The 20,625-nt window shown below is 39.7% G+C and overlaps 1 protein-coding gene across 47 annotated transcripts in view; it reads left to right on the top strand.

The window, feature by feature from the left end:
• C2CD6 (C2 calcium dependent domain containing 6) overlaps positions 1 to 20,625 on the top strand; it is a 168,472-nt gene that overhangs the window by 79,362 nt on the left and 68,485 nt on the right. For 2 of the 47 annotated variants that reach the window (XM_070580703.1, XM_070580707.1), the window contains one exon: positions 3,813 to 4,107. The exons of 44 other annotated variants lie outside the window; for them this stretch is intronic. In XM_070580703.1, coding sequence (XP_070436804.1) covers positions 3,813 to 3,965 — 153 coding nt within the window. In that variant the 3' untranslated portion in view covers positions 3,966 to 4,107. Of the gene's footprint in view, positions 1 to 3,812; positions 4,140 to 20,625 lie in introns of those variants that run through there. One more of the 47 variants, XM_070580704.1, reaches the window with a different exon arrangement.

Raw genomic sequence — 20,625 nt, 5'->3', positions numbered from 1 at the left:
CAGCTGTTGCCCACAGGTTGGCCTCCCTCACACCCCTGCTCTCCCTGTGCTCCTGGTCTGGAAATAACAATCTCCTCATGGCTAGTATAGCTGTTGTAGCCCCTAACGTGTAGGTTAGTCTGTGTTACAGTAGAAAAAACATACCTGAAATCGACTGAGGGTTTGGGCAAATTTGCAGTGGGAAAAAAGGTTCAGTTAAAGGGACTTTGTGGGTAGGGCCCTCTCTACTGATTTGATGTATTGTTATAGTTCTCACTGTAACTGTATAATGAAATTGATGTGTTGCATGCTTGTACTGTAAATACTCATAAAGTGTCCTAGGAAATTCTCCATTCAGGGCACTATGACATGTAGAAGAGTCCTTGCCATTTGCCACAGGTAGGTGGATTGGGATTTGAGTGTCTCCACCCTCTGATGTCTAAAGATGTAGATGATGTCTTGTTGGTTAGTGAGTCAAAAGCCTCGGTCTCAATGGCCCAGACTGGTGTTATCACACCGTTACCAATTCCGGGGGCGGGGGGGGGGTCGGGGCTGATAAACCCTGACAAATTCAAGGGCCTGCTTGCCAAAGAAATTTTCTTGGGACTATGTGCGTGCTTCACAACACAGCTCCTTTGGTGGTCAAAGAAAACGTGCTCTTTGGCCACCCACCACCTAAGAGGAGGCCCAGTGTATTTTTGAACTCTTTGTGTTTAGGAGACTGTATGTACCTCACTCGGGCATTCTACTTAGTGCTTTATATCAGCCAACTTGCATATCAGCATGCTTTAGCTGGGTCCTAAACCAGCAGGCTTTGCTGGCCAAATGGTAGTAGCGTGTTCAGGGGTGCATCTGACCTGGTCCTAGCATTATTTTGGTTTTGTATGAAAAAGTGGCAGCTACTGATTTTGGTGAAACTTTGTCCTCCATTCTGCCACCTGAAGCAAAGCCACTGGCTCAATGGATCCCTGGACTCACAGAGGTTCCCCTAAGTGCCTGGGCCAGGTTCACTGATGGTTCAACTGAGCTGAAACCTGATGGTGTCGACTGGCCTGCTGTGGCAGTTCCACCTAAGGGCCAACTGCAGAATGGATGTGGGTATTTCAGTCGTTTGGACAGAACTCTGGCCAAATACTCCACTTGAAGAACCTTGTTATATTTTTACTTACTTTTGGGCTATTGCCAATGGCCTAGCTACTTGGTTTGCCATCTGTAAAACTACAGAGTGGTGCATGAAAGACATCCCTCTTGGGGGCTGTAAAGTGTAGAACCAAATTCTGCTACTAAGGGAATCATCTGGGCCACTTACATAAATGTACACAGTAAGAGTATGTTCTTGATGACACTGACAGGAATAAAGCTGCTAATTGAGCCTCTACTCCCCAGACTGCCACCATTGCTGCAGACTTACCATTATACTGGACACAACAACACATCTACCATCATAGCTGGACGCAAAGTAAACAAGTCAACTTTGGTGAGGTTTCTGTTGCAGAGGCTACCACTGTGTGCCAGACTTGACTCTTGCCAGAAGTTGACCCATTTATCTGGCAGCGAGAGAGCTTACACTGCAGGTATCCCACGTGCTCCTAACATTGGACTGTGGGCCCCTTTCGGGGGTAATTTGTTGACACTTTTTCAGGTTATGGTATTACTTCCTATCCAATCAGATGACTCCAGATGACTCTTGTAGCCCCTGAAACTATTCTTGGTCATGTATTTGGCTTTCTGAATCATTTAGAGTCTGAAAATGGTGTGCAGTGATGTCAGCTTCATGGCAGAGTGAGTTCTCCCAGAAATCTTTCCCCTCCAATATACAGTGAAAAGGACATTCATACTCCAACAGAGGACATGCAAACACAACACAAAAAACATCAGAGAGATCATTTGGCTGTGTGGACAGCCAAATGATGGAGGGCAGAGAGGCTGGAGCCCCCCTTGGAGGAGGTGGAATGGAGTAAGAGAAAACTTTGCTCCCTCCCCTAAAGACTGTGATCCGGGACTGTGGGCAGCCTCTGAGAGGGAAGGAATGTGGCAGGGGACGTTTGTTCATGGCAACATCAAGAACTCCCAAGGGCCCTTGCAGCCTAGAGGGAAGCCTTCTACCAGGGTGAAAGCTTTCACAGGGGGTGACTTTATCAAGCCAACACTCCAGAAGAGCAGATAGCGAAAGCAGAGTGAGAAAACCCCAAGAGCACACAGGAGAAAGCGCCCCTCCCCCCACCCGCTCAGTATGGCTCCATCCCCTGTGATTTCAGCTGAAGGCAGGTGGCTTAGGATATGGGGCTCTTGACCCCAACCCAGTGGCGATAGGTGGTACCTGCGACCAAATAATACCAGGATGCAAAAAACAGAGCCGCTCCCTCTAGCAATATCAAACATTATATTAGCTCTCCAGACCAGAGAGAAAATGACAAGTACCCAGAAATCACTCCTGAGGATGCAGAAATATGTAATCTAAATGACAAAGAATTCAGAACAGCTATCATCAAAAAACTCAACGAGATAGAAGAGAATGTAGAGAAATAATTCAACAAATTCAGGAGCTACGTCACAAAAGAGATTGAAACTATAAAGAAAAATCAGAAATATTAGAGATGAAAGACTCAATGGAAGAAATGAAACAAAATATGGATTCCTTGAATGCTCGAGCAGACACCATGGAGGAGCCTATCAGCATAATCAAAGATAGACATGTTGAAATGCTCCAGATAGAGGAGCAGATAGAGGAGAGAGAACTAAGGCTAAAAAGAAATGAATAAAATCTCCAAGAAATATCCAACTCAATTAGGAAATGCAACATAAGAATATAGGTATTCAAAAAGGTGAAGAGAAGGAGAATGGAATAGAAAACTTGTTCAAAGAAATAATAGCAGAGAACTTCCCAAACCTAGGGAAGGAAATCCACGTGGAAGAGGCTGCCAGATGTCCTAAATATGTCAATGTAAAACGACCTACTGCAAGGCATATAGAAGTGCAACTGGCAAAACTAAATGACAGTGGTGTGCAAAAGCCACTAAAAATGGACTGATAGTCAAGGTGTTGATGGGCCTTTCACGATCCCCACCATCCACATGCATCTGGTATGTTGACCATTGTAACATCCTCCTAAAAAAATAAGACTCAAAAAGATTTCTGACTTTACTGTTCTCACCTTCTTCAGCTCCACACTCCCTAGAGTAAGACGGTTTTGTCTCTGACTGAAACTCTTCCCAGAAGGAGATCATTTTCTCTCAGCTGCTCCTGGATAACGATCAGGACCAAGAGAATGGAAAGTTATATAGATCTATTTTGATAATTTGAGATTCCATGTTGACCATTCCTGGGCATGATGATTCTTTTTTTCCACCAGTGGCAACTCCAAGTTGGCCTGCTTTGTCCACCCTCCATATGGCAGCCAAGACAGAAGGGACCTCAGGGATTTAAACAGTCTGGCTCAGCCACTTACATTCTCTTATTTAATTGATATTGTGCTAAATTATAAGAATAATGACCACTTGGTTGAGTACACTGCTTGCCCAGTCCTCCTGCAGTGGCCCATATGGACCAGTGGAGTGGGGAGGACATGGTAGATCTCTGAAAATTTTATAAAAAGGTCTTTATCCTGTTTTGCACCTGACACTTCTGGATGAAAGGTCTCAGTGACATTAGGAGATGATTGGGGAAAAGGTGAAGTTGTAGCCAGCTGGAAGTCCTCTGTGTCTGCTGAGGTTCAGTGGGGTGATGTTAGGAGTCTGGCTTTTCTAGGTCTTCCTCCTTACTTCCTCAGTTTACTTCCTTCTAAATTAGAAGGTATTAGTAATAATTCTAAGGTTTTTGTTTTCTTTCCTCAGAATCGCTTCTACAGCTGGAGGTCGGGTTGGGAGCCAGGTGATTTTGTAAATCACACTAGCATCCCTTGTGTCTTTGCTTGGCTGCCACATTTTGAAGTTAAAGAAAAAAATTGCACCCTGTGCCCTATGAAGCTGCTGCTTGTGAATTTTTGACCTTTTATTATTATATTTTTTGTTTGTTTTATTAGATGTTAGTGGAAGAATTTTGCCATTCTGCTTTATTCTCCCCTTTTTACCTTGAAGTCTCCATAATCCATACCCAGCATCAATAAATGATTTCTGAGTTTTAATGAAATGTTAGTAAAATTCTTTTCAAATATTTCCATATATTCAGTTGAATCCGATTTTCTTTCTGAATAGAAAAAAACCAACACTTTCTTAGCTTGCTGCTCCTTCTAAAATCAGTTTTGTCAGTGTCCTAATACTTGTTGTTCATCTGTTCTAAGAACCCATTACGCTTTTTCATCACTCCCTTTTAAATGTATTTGTCTTATTGTGAGATATACATAAAGTACATAAAACACGAGCACTTTCATGAATAATTATAAAGCAACCACCGTTGTAATCACTACTCACGTCAAGAAATAAAACATTGCAAGTACATCACAAGCTCTCCCTCAACCACATGCCCTTCCTGATCACAGTCCCATCACAGCCCCTCCAGAAATGACCACTATCTTAACTGTTGTGGTAACATTTCCTTACGTTATAATTTTACTATTTATTTTTGCATTCCCAGACAATGAAGTTATGCATGTGACTATTGTATTATTGCTTATTTTTTTCAGCATTATATGTGTGAGATTCAATATTTTTGGATATGAATCATAGATGTAGTTAACTCATTTTCATTGACATAAAATATTCAATTGAATGGAATATAATTTAAATGTTGTATGAATGTAATTATTAGTCCTACCCATTTTTAATGGAATTTGGGTTGTTCCCAGTTTGGGGCAATTATAAACAATGCTGCTGTGAACAGTATTGTGGCATAAGACTCTCTGGGGTATATACATAGAGATAGAATTATTGGTTCCTAAAAAGATAATATGCCCAAATTAAAATTTACAGATAAAGCCACACCGTTTACCAAGATGGTTGTACCAATTTATATCTTACCAACAGTCTGTAAGGATTCCTGTAGCTGTATGTCCTGAATAACATGTTGATACTGTCAGACTTTTAATTTTATCAATGTAGAATCTTATGGTGCTTTTTTTTCTCTTTATCTTTTGTTTCCTATCAACATTATTGAGGTATAATTTACTGAATTAATTTCCTGGAGATGCCATAAAGTACCACAAATTGGTAACTTAAAACGACAGAAATTTGTTGTCTCACGGTTCTGGAGGCCAGAAGTTTGAAATCAAAGCATTGGCAGGGCCTGGCTCCCTCTGGAACCCATAGGGGAGAATATGACTCCTTGTGTCTTCTAGCTTCCGGTGTTTGCCAGTGATCCTTGGCATTCCTTAGCTTATAGCTGCATCATGCCACTCTTTGCTTCTGTCATCACATGACCATCTTCTCCCTGTATGTGTCTCTTTTCTTATAAAGAGCCTAATAATTTTGGATCAAAGTCCCAGCCTACTCCTGTGTGACCTCATCTTAACTTATTACATCTGCAATAACCCTATTTTCAAGTAAGGGCACATTCTGAGGTGTTAGGGGTTTGAACTTCAAAATATATTTTTTGAGCTCCAAAGTCAACCCATAACATTTTACATACCATGAAATGTACCCAATTTTATGTGGACAGTTCAATGAGTTTTGAAAGTGTATATTTCAGTGCAACCATCACCCATATCAAGATCTAGAACATTTCCATTGTTACACCATTAAGTATGATAATATTATTTTCCCTAATTATTTATTGAGATATAATTGACAGACAAAATTGTGTTTTGAAAGTGTACAACATGATTTGAGTTACGAATACCTTGTGAAATGATCGTCACAGTCAGGTTAAATTAATACATCCATCACCTCACAGAGTTAACATTTTTGTGTTTGTAGTGAGAACACTTAAGATCTATTCTCCTAGCCAATTTCAAGTATGAAATACAGTATTACTAACTGTAGTCATCATATTGTACATTAAGATTTCCAAGACTTACTCATTTTATAACTTCAAGCTTGAACAGTTAGACCAGAATCTCCCTGTCTCTTTTATACCCCAGCCTCCCACCATTCTACTCTGTTTCTATGAGTTTGACATTTTCTTTTTTTTTAGATTCTACATATAAGTGAGATCTACAGTATTTGTCTTTCTCTGACTTATTTCACTTAGAATAATACACTCACATTTCATCCATGTTGTCACAAATGACAGGATTTCCTTATTTCTCATGGCTGCATAATATTCCATTGTATATGTATACCACATCTTCTTTACCCATTCATCTGTTGATGACACTTAGGTGGTTTCATTGCTTGGCTATTGTGAATAATGCTGTAATGCACATGAGAGTGTGGGTATCTCTCTGAAATGGTGATTTCATTTCTTTTGAATATGTACCCAGAAGTGGGATTGCTGGATTATATGGTAGTTCTATTTTCATTTTTTGAGGAACCTCCACACTATTTTTCATAATGGCTGTACCAATTTACATTCCCACCAACAATGTACAAGGGTTCCCTTTTCTCCACCACCTAGAAACATGTGTGATCTCTTATCTTTTTTATACAAAACATTCTAACAGGTGTGAGGTGATATCTCATTGTGGTTCTGATTTGCATTTCCCTGATCATTACTGATGTTGAGCACTTTTTCATGTACCTGTTGGCTATTTGGATGTCTTTTTTGGAAAAATGTCTATTCAAGTCCTTTGCCCATTTTTTAATCTTGTTATTTGTTTATTTGCTATTAGGTTGTATAAGTTCCTTGTATATTTTGGATATTAACCCCTTTTGAGATACATGATTTGCAAATATTTTCTCCCATTACTAGATTGCCTTTTCATTATCTTGGTTATTTCTTTGCTGTGCAGAAGCTTTTGATATAGCCGCACTTGTTTATTTTTTATTTTGTTGCCTTTGCTTTTGGTATCACATCTAAAAAATCATTGCCAAGACCAATGTCAAGGAGTTTTTCCCCCAGGTTTTCTTCTAGGAGTTTTGTGGTTTCAGGTCTTACATTTAAGTCTTTAACCCATTTTAAGTTAATTTTTGTGAGTAGTGTCACATAGGGTCCAATTTTATTCTTTTGCATGTGGATATCCAATTTTCCCAACACCATTTATTGAAGAGACTGTCATTTCCCCCTTGAGAATTCTTGGCTGCCTTGTCAAATATTAGTTGACTGTATATGTGGTGGTTTATTTCTGTGCTCTCCATTCTGTTTCATTGGTTTGTCTGTTTTTATGCCAGTGCTGTACTGTTTTGATTACTGTAGCTTTGTCATATAGTTTGAAATCAGCATGTGTGAGGCCTCCAGCTTTGTTATTCTTTCTCAATATTGCTTTGGGTATTTGGGGTCCTTTGTGGTTCCATACACTTTTTAGGTTTGTTTTTCCTATTTCTCTGAAAAATGCCGTTGGAATTTTGATAGGGATTGCATTGAATCTGTAGGTCACTTTGGTTAGTTGGGTATTTTAACAATATTAATTCTTCCAATTCATGAACATTGGATATCTTTCTATTTATTTGTGTCTTTGTCAGTTTATTTCATCAGTGTCTTGTTGTTTTCAGTCTAAAGGCCTTTACCTCTTTGGTTAAATTTATTTCTCAGTATTTTATTATTTTTGATGCTATTTTAAATGAGATTGTTTCTTAATTTCTCTTTCTGTTATTTGTTATTAGTGTGTAGAAACAACTGATTTTTGTATATTGATTTTTTATCTTGCAACTTTACTGATATTGTTTATTACTTGTAACGCTTTTTTTGGTTGAGTCTTTAGGGTTTTCTATATATAAGACCATGTCAACTGCAAACAGATAATTTTACTTCTTCCTTAATGATTTTTTAATGAATAGGATACCTCTTTTTTTTTTTTTTTTTTTGGCCTGATTTCTCTGGCTAGGACTTCTAATACTGTGTTGAATAGAAGTGATGAGAGTGGATATCCTTGTCTTGGTCCTGATCTTAGAGGAAAAGCTCTCACCATTGAGTATGATGTTAGCTGTGGGCTTGTTGTATATGGCCTTTATTATACTGAAGTACATTCTTCCTATACCTAATTTTTTGAGAGTTTTTTATCATGAAAAGGTGTTGAATTTTGTCACATGCTTTTTCTGTGTCTGTGGAGATGATCAAATAATTTTTATCCTTCATTCTGTTAACATGGTGCATCACATTTATTGATTGGCATGTTTTTAACCATCCTTGAATTTCAAGGGTAAATCTAACTGGATCATGGTGTATGATCCTTTTAATGTACTGTTAAATTCAGTTTGCTAGTATTCTTTTTGAGGATTTTTGCATCTATATTGATCAGGGATATTAGCCTGTAATTTTCTTTTCTTGTGTCTTTGGCTTTGGTATCAGGGTAATGTTGGTTTCACAAAATGAGTTTGGAACTGTTCCCTCCTCTTCAATTTTTGGGAGTTTGGAAAAGATTAGCTTTACTTCTTCTTTAAATGTTTGATAGAATTCACCGATAAAGCCATCGGGTCCTGGGGTTTTATTTACTGGGAGGTTTTTGATTACTGCTTTCATCTTCTTACTCATTGTCAGTCTGTTCAGATTTTCTGTTTCTTCATGATTTAGTCTTGGTAGGTTGTATGTTTCTAAGAACTTATTCATTTATTCTAGGTTGTCCAATTTGTTGGCATACAAATATTCATAGTAATCTCTCTCCCTCTCTCCCTCTCTTTCTCTCTCTCTCTCTCTCTCTTTTTTTTTTTTTTTTTTGGTGAGGAAGATTGGCCCTGAGATATCATCTGTGCCAGTTTTCCTTTATTGTGTACGTGGGATGCCGCCACAACATGGCTTAATGAGCACTATGTAGATCTATGCCTGGGACCCGAACCTGCAAACCCCAGGCTGCCAAATCAGAGTGTACAAACTTAAACACTATGCCACCGGACCAGCCCCCATAGTAGTCTCTTTTGATCTTTTGTATTTATGTGGTATGAGTTGTAATGACTCTTGTTTCCTTCTTAACTTTTATTTATGAGTCTTCTCTCTTTTTTCTTAGTCTAGTAAAGGTTTGTCAAGTTTTATCTTTTCAAAAACTAGCTCTTAGTTTTGTGATCTTTTCTCTTATTTTTCTTGTCTCCATTTCATTTATTTCTCCTCTGATCTTTTTATTTCCTTCATTTTGCAAATTTGGGACTTAGTTTTTTCTTCTTTTTATAGTTACTTGAGGTGTTGTTAGGTTGTTTGAGTTCTTTTTTTTTCTTAGTATAGGGTTCATCAGTATAAACTTTCCTCTTAGAATGGCTTTTGCTGCATGCCATAGGTTTTGGTATGATGTGTTTCCATTTTTATTAGTTTCAGGATTTTTTGAATTTCCCTTTTGATTTCTTCTTTGACCCATTGGTCTTTCAGGAATATGTTGTTTAATTTTCACATATTTGTGAATTTTCCAGTTTTCCTCCTGTTGTTGATTTCTAGTTTCATATGATTGTGGTCAGAGAGAGAATTGGTATGATTTCAGTCTTCTTAAATTTGTTAAGACTTGTTCTGTGACCTAGCGTATAGTATATTATGGAGAATATTCTATGTGTACTTGAAAAGAATGTGTATTCTGCTGCTGTGAATGCAGTGTTCTGTATATATCTGTTAGGTCCATTTGGTCTAAAGTATAGTTCAAGTCTAATGTTTCCTTATTGATTTTCTGTCTGGATGATCTATGCATTGTTGAAAGTGGAATATTAAAGTTCCCTACTATTATTGTATTGTTTTGTATTTTATTCCTTCAGATCTGTTAGTATTTGCTTAATATATTTAAGTGCTCTGATGTTGGGTGCATATATATTTGCATTTGTTATATTCTCTTGATGAAGTGACCCCTTTATCACTATATAATGACCTTCTTTTCCTCTTATTACCATTTTTGGCTTGAAGTCTATGTTGTCTGACATAAATATGGCTACCCCTGCTCTCTTTTCTTTTCCATTTGCATGGAATATATTTTTCCATCCCTTTACTTTCAGCCTATGTGTGTCCTTAAACCTGAAGTGAGTCTCCTATAGACAGTATATATTTGAGTCCTGTTTTTTTATCCATTCAACCACTCTGTCTTTTAGTTGGAGAATTTAATCCATTTAGATTTTAAGTAATTATTAATAGATAAGGACTACTAATTCCATCTTAGTAATTGTTTTCTGGCTGTTTATATTCCTTTGTTCTTTTCTTCCTCTCTTTCTGTATTCCTTTATGAATTGATGATTTTTCACAGTGGTATGCTGTGATTTCTTTATCTTTTGTGCATTACTGTAAGTTTCTGCTTTGTGGTTACTATGGGGCTTACATAAAACATAATAATCTATTTTAAGCTAACAACTTAATTTTGATCACATACGAAAATTCTACCCTCCCCTCCCCACATCTTGTTTTTTATGTCATAATTTACCTCTTCTTCTATCGTGTATCCATTCATAAATTATTATAGCTATAGTTATTTTTAATACCTTTGTCCTTTAACCTTTATACTAAAGTGATAACACGCCGTATTACAGTGTTAGAGTTTTCAAATTTGACTGTGTACTTACCTTTACCAGTGTATTTTATATTTTCGTGTATTTTTATGTTATTAGTTGTTTTTTTTAAAGATTGACACCTGAGCTAGCATCTGTTGCCAAGCTTTTTTTTCTTCTTCTTCTCCCCAAAGTCCCCCAGTACCTAGTTGTATATTGTAGTTGTGGTCCTCCCAGTTGTGCTATGTGGGACACCACCTCAGCATGGTCCAATGAGCAGTGTAGTGTCTGCACCCAGGATCCAAATCAGTGAAACCCTGGGCTGCTGAAGCAGAGCATGCAAACTTAACCACTCTGCCACGGGACCAGCGCCTATGTTATTAATTAAAATCCTTTCATTTCAGCTTGAAGAACTCCTTATAGCATTTTTTATAAGGGGGTTCTAATGGTGATGAACTCCTTCAGCTTTTGTTTGCCTGGGAACGTCTTTATTTCTCTTTCATGTCTGAAGGCAAACTTTACTGGATAAAGTATTCTTGGTTGGCAGGTTTTTTTATATCAGCACATTGAATCTGTCATCCCATACTCTCCTGGCCTGCAAGGTCTCTGCTGAGGAATCTATTAATAGCCTTATGAGGGTTTTCTTGTATGTGAGTAATATTTTTCTCTTGCTACTTTTATTTATTTTATTTTTTTAAAGATGTTACCTTGATGGAACTTACTCTATCCTTCTCTTGGCCATCCTCCAGAGTAAAACTTTCTTTTTCCACTGGCACCTGAGCTAACATCTGTTGCCAATTTTTTTTCCTTCTTCTTCTTCTCCCTAGTGCCCCCCCAGTACATAGTTGTATATTCTAGTTGTAGGTCCTGCTGGTTGTGCTATGTGGGATGCTGCCTCAGCATGATCCAATGAGTGGTGCCATGTCAGCACCCAGGATCCGAACCGGCAAAACCCTGGGCTGCTGAAGCAGAGCATGCAAACTTAACCACTCGGCCATGGGGCTGGCCCCTCTCTGGCTGCTTTTAAAATCCTCTCTCTGTCTTTGATAATAAACAGTTTTATTATAATGTGCCTTAAAGAAGCTCTCTTCAGGTTGAATTTATTTAGAGACTTATGAGCTTCATGAACTTAGATGCCCAAATCTCTCCCTAGCAATTATTTCTTTAAATGTACTTTCTGCCCTTTTCTCTCTCTATTCTCCTTCTGGGACTCCAGTGATGTGTAATTGTTTGGCTTGATAGTATCCAATAATTCATGTAGGCTTTCTTCACTCTTTTTCATTCTTTTGTCTTTGGTCTCCCCTGACTGGGTAATTTCACATAAACTCTTTGAGCTCACAGATTCTTTCTTCTGTGTGATCAGGTCTGCTGTTATGCTCTCCACTGCATTATTCTTTGTGCTCTTCAGCTGCAGAATTTGTTTGATTTCTTTATGATCTATCTCTCTTAAACTTGTTTTGTTTGTGTATTGTTTTCCTAATTTCATTGAATTGTCTTCCTGTGTTTTCTTGTAGCTTGCTGAGCTTCCTTTTTTTTTTTTATTTTTTTAAAGATTTGCACCTGGGCTAACAACTGTTGCCAATCTTTTTTTTTTTTTCTGCTTTATCTCCCCAAACCGCCCGCCCCCATACACAGTTGTACATCCTAGTTGCATGTCCTTCTAGTTGTGGGATGTGGGACGCCGCCTCAATGTGGCCTGACGAGCAGTGCCATGTTCACGCCCAGGATCCGAACCCTGGGCCGCCGCAGCAGAGCGCACGAACTTAACCACTCGGCCACAGAGCCGGCCCCTGAGCTTCCTTAAAACAACTGTTTGAATTCTTTATCAGTCAAATTGCAAATCTCCATTTTTTATGTGTCAAGTTACTAGAAAATTATCGTGTTCCTTTGGTGGTCTCACATTTCCTTAGTTTTTGATGTCCTTTGAAGTCTTGCCTTGCTGTCTTCACATTTGAGGAAGCAGTCACCTCCTCCAGTCTTTACTGCTTGGCTTCAGGAGAGAAACAGCTTCTGTCAGCTCTGCTAGGGGTTCTGAGGCTTTCTTGGGTCTTTTCAGTGGATATGCCTGCTCCACACTTCTTGTTCCCTCTTGGGGCAGGGGAGGGGGACAGATTCTTAAGATTGTATGCCTCTCTTGATTCTGTAAAGCTGACAGTCTCCCATTTGCTTCTCCTAGGGCAGTGCTGAATTCTCAAGTTGTGTGCTTCTCCCAGTTCTGCAGAGTTGGGCCAGCTTTCTCTGCAAAGGCTCACACTCACTGCCTCTGGGGGCTTGCACAGGGAGCCAGTCACAGGGTGAGGTGTGTGCGAGTGATTCACACAGAGTGTTGGGGGTGCCTCTGAGCTAGTTGGGTGGATTCCCCAGGCAAGGTGTTCCCAACAGCCCTTGGGCAAGCTACCTGATGATGTCTGCAGAGCAGCTAGTGGTATCTCCATCTCTTGATGCATTCTGAGCCCTGGCTGCTGTTCTCCCAGTGCCCCCTCCCCCCATCCCGCAGTCACACAGCTCCCTCAGTACTCTGGATGGGCTGAGAAAGAAGTGGGCCTCTTTGTTAGTGTTACACACAGCTAGGAAAGCTGGTCACTCACTCAGACACTGTCGCTTCCCTGAGGTGTAGAAACTGTGGGCAAAGAGGGTGTCTCTTGGCACTAAATTCTGCTGCCTTGGGGAAGGGGTGATGCAGGTAAAGTGAAACTGTTCCTCTACCCTCTTCAATGCATTCAGTCTTGGATTTTTTACTCCAGTGGTGTGCTAGAACTTCTCTGCTGGATACCCAGACTTCCACAAAGGTACTCTGATCTGTGGGTACTTGTTAAAATTGGTGTTCTTTGGGGAGAAGACAGGAGAGAATGCCTGTTCTGCCATCGATGATATCACTCAGTATGATATTAGTTTAGAGTTTTCATAGATACCCTTCATTCAGTTAAGGAAATTCCCTTCTATTTCTGGTTTGTTAAGAAATTTTATCAAGAATGGGTGCTGGATTTTGTTAAAGTCTCTGAAACTACTGAGATGATCATATGGTTTTTCTTTTTTAGTATATTAATATGGTGGAATACATTGATTGATTTTTATTATTGTTAAACCAACTTTGCATTCCTGGAATCGAACCCTACTTGGTCTTAATGTCTTATCTTTTTCATTTATTGTTGGATTCATTTGCTGTGTTTTGTTTTATTTTATTTTATTTTTGAGGAAGATTAGCCCTGAGCTGACATCTGCCCCAGTCTTCCTCTTTTTGCTGAGGAAGACTGGCCCTGAGCTAACATCCATGCCTATCTTCCTATACTTTATATGTGGGACACCTGCCACAGCATGGCTTGACAAGCGGTGGCATAGGTCCATACCCAGGATCCAAACTGGCAAACCCTGGGCCGCCAAAGCAGGACATGTGAATTTAACCTCTGTGCCAACCCCCTGCTGTGATTTATAATAATTTTTCCATATATATTCATGAAGAGTATTGGTCTGTAGTTTTCTTGGAATGTCTTTCTTTGCTTTTGATATCAGAGTAAGACTGGTATTGTAGAATGAGATGGGAAATATTTTCTCCTCTTCAGTATCCTGGAAGAATTTGTAGAGAACTTACTCTTGAGGTGGAGGCTGAGGTAAATGATTGGAGATCCTTCTTTTTTTCTAAAACTAGCTTTTATTGCTATAAATTTTCCTCTAAGTACTGCTTTAGATTGATCCCACAAATTTTGATTTCTCCTTTAATTTCTTCAATGATCCATTGGTTGTTCAGTAGCATGTTGTTTAGTCTCCACATCCTTGTCCCTGTCTCAGCTTTTTTCTTGTTGTTGATTTCTAGTTTTGTAGCATTTTAGTAAGAAAAGATGCTTGATATTATTTCTATCCTAACTTTATTGAGGCTTACCTTGTATCCCAACATATGGTCTATCCTTGAGAATGTTCCATGCACACTTGAGAAGAAGGTGTATTCTGCTCCTTTTGGATGGAGTGTTCTATATATACCTACTAAATCCATCTGGTCTGGTTTTTCATTTAATTCCACAATTTCCTTGTTGACTTTCTGTGTGGATGATCTGTCCATTGGTGTAAATGGTGTGTTGAGGTCTCCTACTATTATTGTGTTGTTGTTAATATCTCCTTTTAGATTTCTTAATAGTTGCTTTATGTACTTTGATGTTCCTGTGTTGGGTGCATAAATATTTTTAAGTGTTATGTCTTCTTGGTGGAGGGTCTCTTTTAACATTATAAACTGCCCTTCTTTGTCTCTCTGTTTTATCTTGAAGTCTACTTGTCTGATATAAATATGGCAACACCTGCTTTCTTTTGTTTGCCATTAGCTTGGAGTACCTCCTTCCATCCCTTCACTCTGAGCCTGTGTTTGTCGTTGGAGCTGTGTTTCCTGGAGGCAGCGTATTGTTGGGTCTTGTTTTTTAATCCATCCTGCCACTCTGTGTCTTTTGATTGGAGAATTCAGAATTTAGAGTGATTATTGATATATGAGGGTCTAATACTGCCATTTTATTGTTCATTTTCCTGTTCCTCTGCATTTCCTTTGTTTCTTACCCCTTGTATTTCAGACTACCAATTCAGTTAGGTAGTTTTCTATTCTGGTTTTCTTAGTTTTCTCCTTATTTATCATTTGTGTCTATGTTCTAATTATTTGTTTAGTGGTTACCATTAGATTTGTGTAAAAAATCTCATAGATGAGATAATCCATTTTCTGATAGCCTCTTATTTCCTTAGACAAAGCCTTTCCTCTTCCCCTTCTAAGTTGTTATTGTCACAATTTATTCCATCTTGTATTGTGTGTGGTTAAAATGACAAGATTATATTTATTCTTGGTGTTTTCCTTCCATTTATCTTTAATGTTGTAATTAAGCATTTGCTAACCTGTTCTGATACAGAGCTGAAATTTTCTGATTTTGTCTATTTATCTCCTTGCGCAGGGTTTTGTAAGCCCTTTCTTCCTTTTTTTTCCAGGTGTAAGGGCCTTCTTGAGGATTTCTTGTTGGGGGCGGGGGGGTCTTGTGGCAATGAACTCCCTTAGCTTTTGTTTATCCGGGAAAGTTTTTATTTCTCCATCATATCTGAAGGATATTTTCACTGGATAGAGTATTCTTGGCTGAATGTTTTTGTCTTTCAGGATTTTGAATATATCATTCCACTCTCTCCTAGCCTGGAAGGTTTCTGCTGAGAAATGCACTGAAAGCCTGATAGGGATTCCTTTGTAGATTATTTCCTTCTGCCTTGCTGCCCTTAATATTTTTTCTTTGTTGTTGACTTTTGCCGGCTTAATTACTATATGCCTTGGAGAAAGTCTTTTTACAGTGATATAGTTTTGTGCTCTATCGGCTTCCATCACATGTATTTCCAGCACCTTCCCTATGTTTTGGAACTTCTCAGCTATTATTTCTTTGAACAAGCTTTGTGCTCCATTCTCCATCTCTTCTCCCTCTGCAATACCTATAATTCTTATAATGCATTTCCTAATTGAATTAGATATTTCTCAGAGAATTTCTTCATTTCTTTTTAGTCTTAGTTCTCTCTCCTCCTCCATCTGAAGCATTTCTATATTTCTGTCCTCCAGACTGTTAATTCTGTCCTCCATGATATCAGCTCTACTGTTCAGGGAGTCCAGATTTTTCTTTATTTCATCCATTGTGTTTTTCATCACCAACATTTCTGATTAGTTCTTTATAGTTTCAATCTCTTTTGTGAAATAACTCCTGAACTCATTGAATTATCTATCTGTATTATCTTCTGACTCAATGATTTTTTTTAAAGATTGGCACCTGAGCTAACATCTGTTGCCAATCTTCTCCTCCTCCACCTCCATCTCCCCCTCCCCCTCCCTCTCTCTGTCTCTCTCCACCACCAGTAGATAGTTGTATATTCTAGTTGTAGGTCCTTCTGCTTGTGCTATGTGGGACACTGCCTCAGCATGGCCTGATGAGTGATGCCATGTCCATGCCCAGGATCTGAAACAGTGAAACCCCAGGCCACCAAAGCGGTGTGCACAAATTTAACCATCCAGCCATGGGGCCAGCATCTCATTGAGTTTTTTAATGATGGCTATTTTGAATTCTCTGTCGTTTACGTTATATATTTCTGTGTCTTCAGGATTGATTTCTGGGTACTTGTCACTTTCCTTCTGTTCTGGAGATTTAATACATTTTCTCATACTGCTTTATGGCGTGGATTTGTGCCTCTGCATAGAGATAGACTTTGGTTGCAGCTTCCACTTGCTGCCACTTGAGGGAGAGAGCAGGAGCTGTGTAAACTGAGCCCATCAGGATCCCCATAAGCTCTGCCTGTCAGAACCTGGGCCATTCCTTGGGATTGCAGTGGCCCTGTGGGGTCTCCCACTAACTAGGAGAACAATCACATGGGGCCTCCAGGCTGCTGCCCCCCATTCCCACAGTCCCACCCAGACACGCTCACCACTTCGGGACCACAGCAGTACTATGGGCTTTTGTGGCACCTCGGAGTTTGTTCACCCAGACTCGTAGCTCCCCCGCATCTGGTCCTAAGTTGTACCAGCTGTTGTGCTTGGTGGGTCAGGCCTCCCCACTGGATCTGTGCCAGAGCAGCTCCCTGGGACCATGGTAAGGTTGTGACCTCTCCCACTGGTGGAGAGAGTGATCATATGGTGGCTCAGGGCTGCTGCTGCCTGCTCCCACAGTCCCACCAAGTCGCACTCCCCGCTTCGAAGCCGGGTTCTGTGGCAGCCAGGAACACTTTGACCTGGCCTGCAAATATGCTGCCGTCTGCTCCTAGGTCGCTTGGTGGGTGGGTGGCTCCCCAAGCCAGAGCCACTCCCTTGGACTGCAGTGGGACTGTGGGCTTTCCCACAGGACCAAAGAGTGATCATGTGGGGGCTTAGGTCAGCTGCCACTTGCTCCCACAGTCCCACCGAGTCTCACTCCCCTCTTTGGGACCTCAGCAGGACTATGAGCATTCGAGGCAGCTGGGGGCTTGTTTGCCTGGACTTGCAGCTGTGCCACCATCTGCTCCTAAGTCATACCAGCCTTTGTGCTTGGTGTGCTGGGCCTTCCTACTGGGTCCAAGCCAGAACCACTCCCTGGGACCACGGTGGGACTGTTGGCTTTCCCAGTGGACCAAAGAGTGATCATGCAGGGGCCCAGGGCTGCTGTCACCTGTTTCCAGTCATGCCGAGGGGCACACCCACCCTCGAGGCTGCAGTGGTACTATGAGCACCTCAGCTAGGAGAGCAGTTACATGCAGGTACTGGGCTGCCTGGGGGTCATGGAGTTCTCACCTGTCTCCACCTCCTCCCTAGGGGTAGTCCATCCACCTTCAGATATATGGCAGCACAGGTCTCTCAGGGTCCTGAGATGCTGTGTGGGTGTCCTCCACTGAATGATGAATGTCCATTTAGATGTAGTTCAAAGGGGGAGAGGCAAAGAGAACAGCTCACTCTACCATGTTGCTGACGTCACTCCCATCCCACAAATTTTGACTTGTGTTTTAATTTTTGTTTAGTTCAATACACTTTCTAGTTTCCCTTTGGTTTCTTTTGATGCATAGGTTATTTAGAAGTGTGTTAGTTTCCTGATGCTTTGGTGATTTTTTAGATTTGTTTGTAATTTAATTCTCTTTGGCCAGAGAACATGTTTTCTATGATTTGAATCCTTTCAAATTTATTGATATTTGTTTTATACCCTAGAATATTGTCTGTCTTGATAAATATTCTGTGTATATTGAAAAATAATATGTAATCTGCTTTTGTTAGGTGGAATGCTCTTTTTAAAAGTTAAAATATTATTTTGAGAGAATTGTAGATTCAGATGCTAGTAAGAAATAATACAGAAAGATCTTGTATAACCTTTGTCCAGTTTACCCCAAGGGTAACATCTTGCAAGATTATAGTATAATATCACAACCAGAATACTGACATTGACATTGACAGCCAAGATCCAGAACATTTCCCTCCCATAATAAAGAGCCTCACTCATTTTTTGATGTTTGATTGCTGACAGCTTTCAAGCCTCACTTCTCTTTCCCTTCTGCCCATATCTCTGGTCAATCTGTTAAGATGCCCTGAGTATGCCTTTTTTTGGTGCCATACAAGCATATTCCTCCACATGGGAACACTCATCTCAGCCCCACCATTTAACCACCACAAAAACCCCAAACCAATCTCCTTTCCCTGCTCTCTGAATCCATTTTTGGGCCAGATGGGGAGGCCTATCATGCTCTTCCTAGAAAGTCTCATATGTAAATAAATATTTCCCTATGCTTCAGTGTGTGTATGTGTGTGTGGCATCATCAATTTCAATATTCAAGCCATATTTTGTGTAGGGGTCCACCCTGACTTTGACTTTGAGCTACTGCTTGCCTACTAGCTTGCCCTTTGAGCTGTACTGCTTTGTGCCACATTTATTGATTTCTACTGAGCCTATATTATAGGTGTAACTAATCTAAGTCAGATTTTTTTATATTTAATTGAAACAGGAGGATAAGATTTGGGTCCTCCTTAAAGTGTCCCTGGGTGTGTGTCTCAGCCTGGACCTATTTTTTGGTCTGAGATTGAATCATGTGTCTCGATTCCATAAGCCATGACTCACACTAAGCTCAGGGGAGTGACTCTTACCTTATGACTGATTGGTTGTGTGTCTCAACCAGCCACTGGCCCACATTCTGTAGCTCTCTCAGGGGAAAGACCCTGCCTTGTGCAATATATGGGCCCACTAGGTGGTTGTTCATGTGGAGCAAGAACAGTCACTTGTTATAAAGAAGTTGTTATTTGAAGATGTGGATTGCTGAGGTTACACTCCTAAAAGCAGATTACACAGCAGGACCCTAGAAAATGCCTTTGTCTCTGCTGCCACATTAGGTTCTGTCACCAGAAAAACAGTCCTGATCCTTAGGGTTGTAGGGAAAAAGACCTATGGTTCTCCTGTGACACAACCAAGATGTTAATTCAACTATTGTCATGGAGGAGGCTCCTAGCCTGACGATACTGGGTTGAGGCTGTCTAGTGGAATAAATTTATAAATACGAGCAGGGTAGAGAGGATTTCCCCCTAAGTATATCCAGTAAGTATCCAAAAAAAAAAAAAAAAATGAAGAATAAGAAAGGGAACAAAAGGGAAAAGAAAAAAATCTGAATGCATGGAAGGAAACAAACAACTGAAACAGAGGTCCACAATTTGTCCCAACTGAACATCCAATAAATGCCTATATTCAGTAAAAAGAGAGATCTCAAATAAACAACCTAACTTCACACTTCAAGGAACTGGGAAAAAAAGAGCTAAGACAAAAATTAGCAGAAAGAAGGAAATGACAAAGAACAGAGCAGAAATAAATGAAATAGAGGCCAGAAAAACAATAGAAAAGATAATGAACTAAGAGCTGGCTTTTTGAAAAGGAAAAGTTGAAAAACCTTTAACTAGACTCACCAAGAAAAAAAGAAGGCTCAAGCAAATAAAATTAGAAATAAAAGAAGAGACATTCAAACTGATACCATAGATATACACAGGATCATAAGAGACTACTATGAACAATTATATGCCGACAAATTGGATAATCTAGAAGAAATGGACAAATTCCTAGAAACGAGCAACTTACTAAGACTAGATCATGAAGAAATAGAAAATGTGAACAGGCCAATAACAAGTAAGGACATTGAAGCAATGATCAAAAGCCTCCCAACAAAGAAAAGCCCAGGACTAGATGGTTTTGCTTGAATTCTACCAAACACTTAAAGAAGAATTAATACCAATTCTTCTCAAACTCTTCCAAATAATTAAATAGGAGGGAAAAATCCCAAACTCATTTTACAAGGTTAGCATTACCCTGATACCAAAGTCAGATAAGGACACTACAAGAAAAGAAAACTACAGACCAATATCCCTGATGAATATAGATGCAAAAATTCTCAACAAAACACTAGCAAACTGAATTCAACAGCACGTTAAAGGGATCATACACCATGATGAAGTGAGATTTATCCCTGGGATGCAGGGATGGTTCAACATATGCAAGTCAATAAATGTGATACACCACATTAAGAGAATGAAAGATAAAAATCATATGATCATCTCAATAGATGCAGAAAAAGCATCTATTAACATTGTGCAACATCTATTAACAAAGTGCAGCATCCTTTCGTGATAAAATCTTTGACAAATTTGGTATAGAAGGAACATACCTCTCAAAATAAAGGCCAAATATATCAAGCCCACAGCTAACAGCATCCTCAGTGGTGAAAATTTGAAAGCTTTTACCCTTTGTCA

The sequence above is a fragment of the Equus przewalskii genome, chromosome 17, assembly GCF_037783145.1.
Source record: "Equus przewalskii isolate Varuska chromosome 17, EquPr2, whole genome shotgun sequence".
Classification (NCBI taxonomy): Eukaryota; Metazoa; Chordata; class Mammalia; order Perissodactyla; family Equidae; genus Equus; species Equus przewalskii.
The sequence above is the reverse complement of the archived record's forward strand: the minus strand, read 5'-3'. Positions and strand labels throughout refer to the sequence as shown.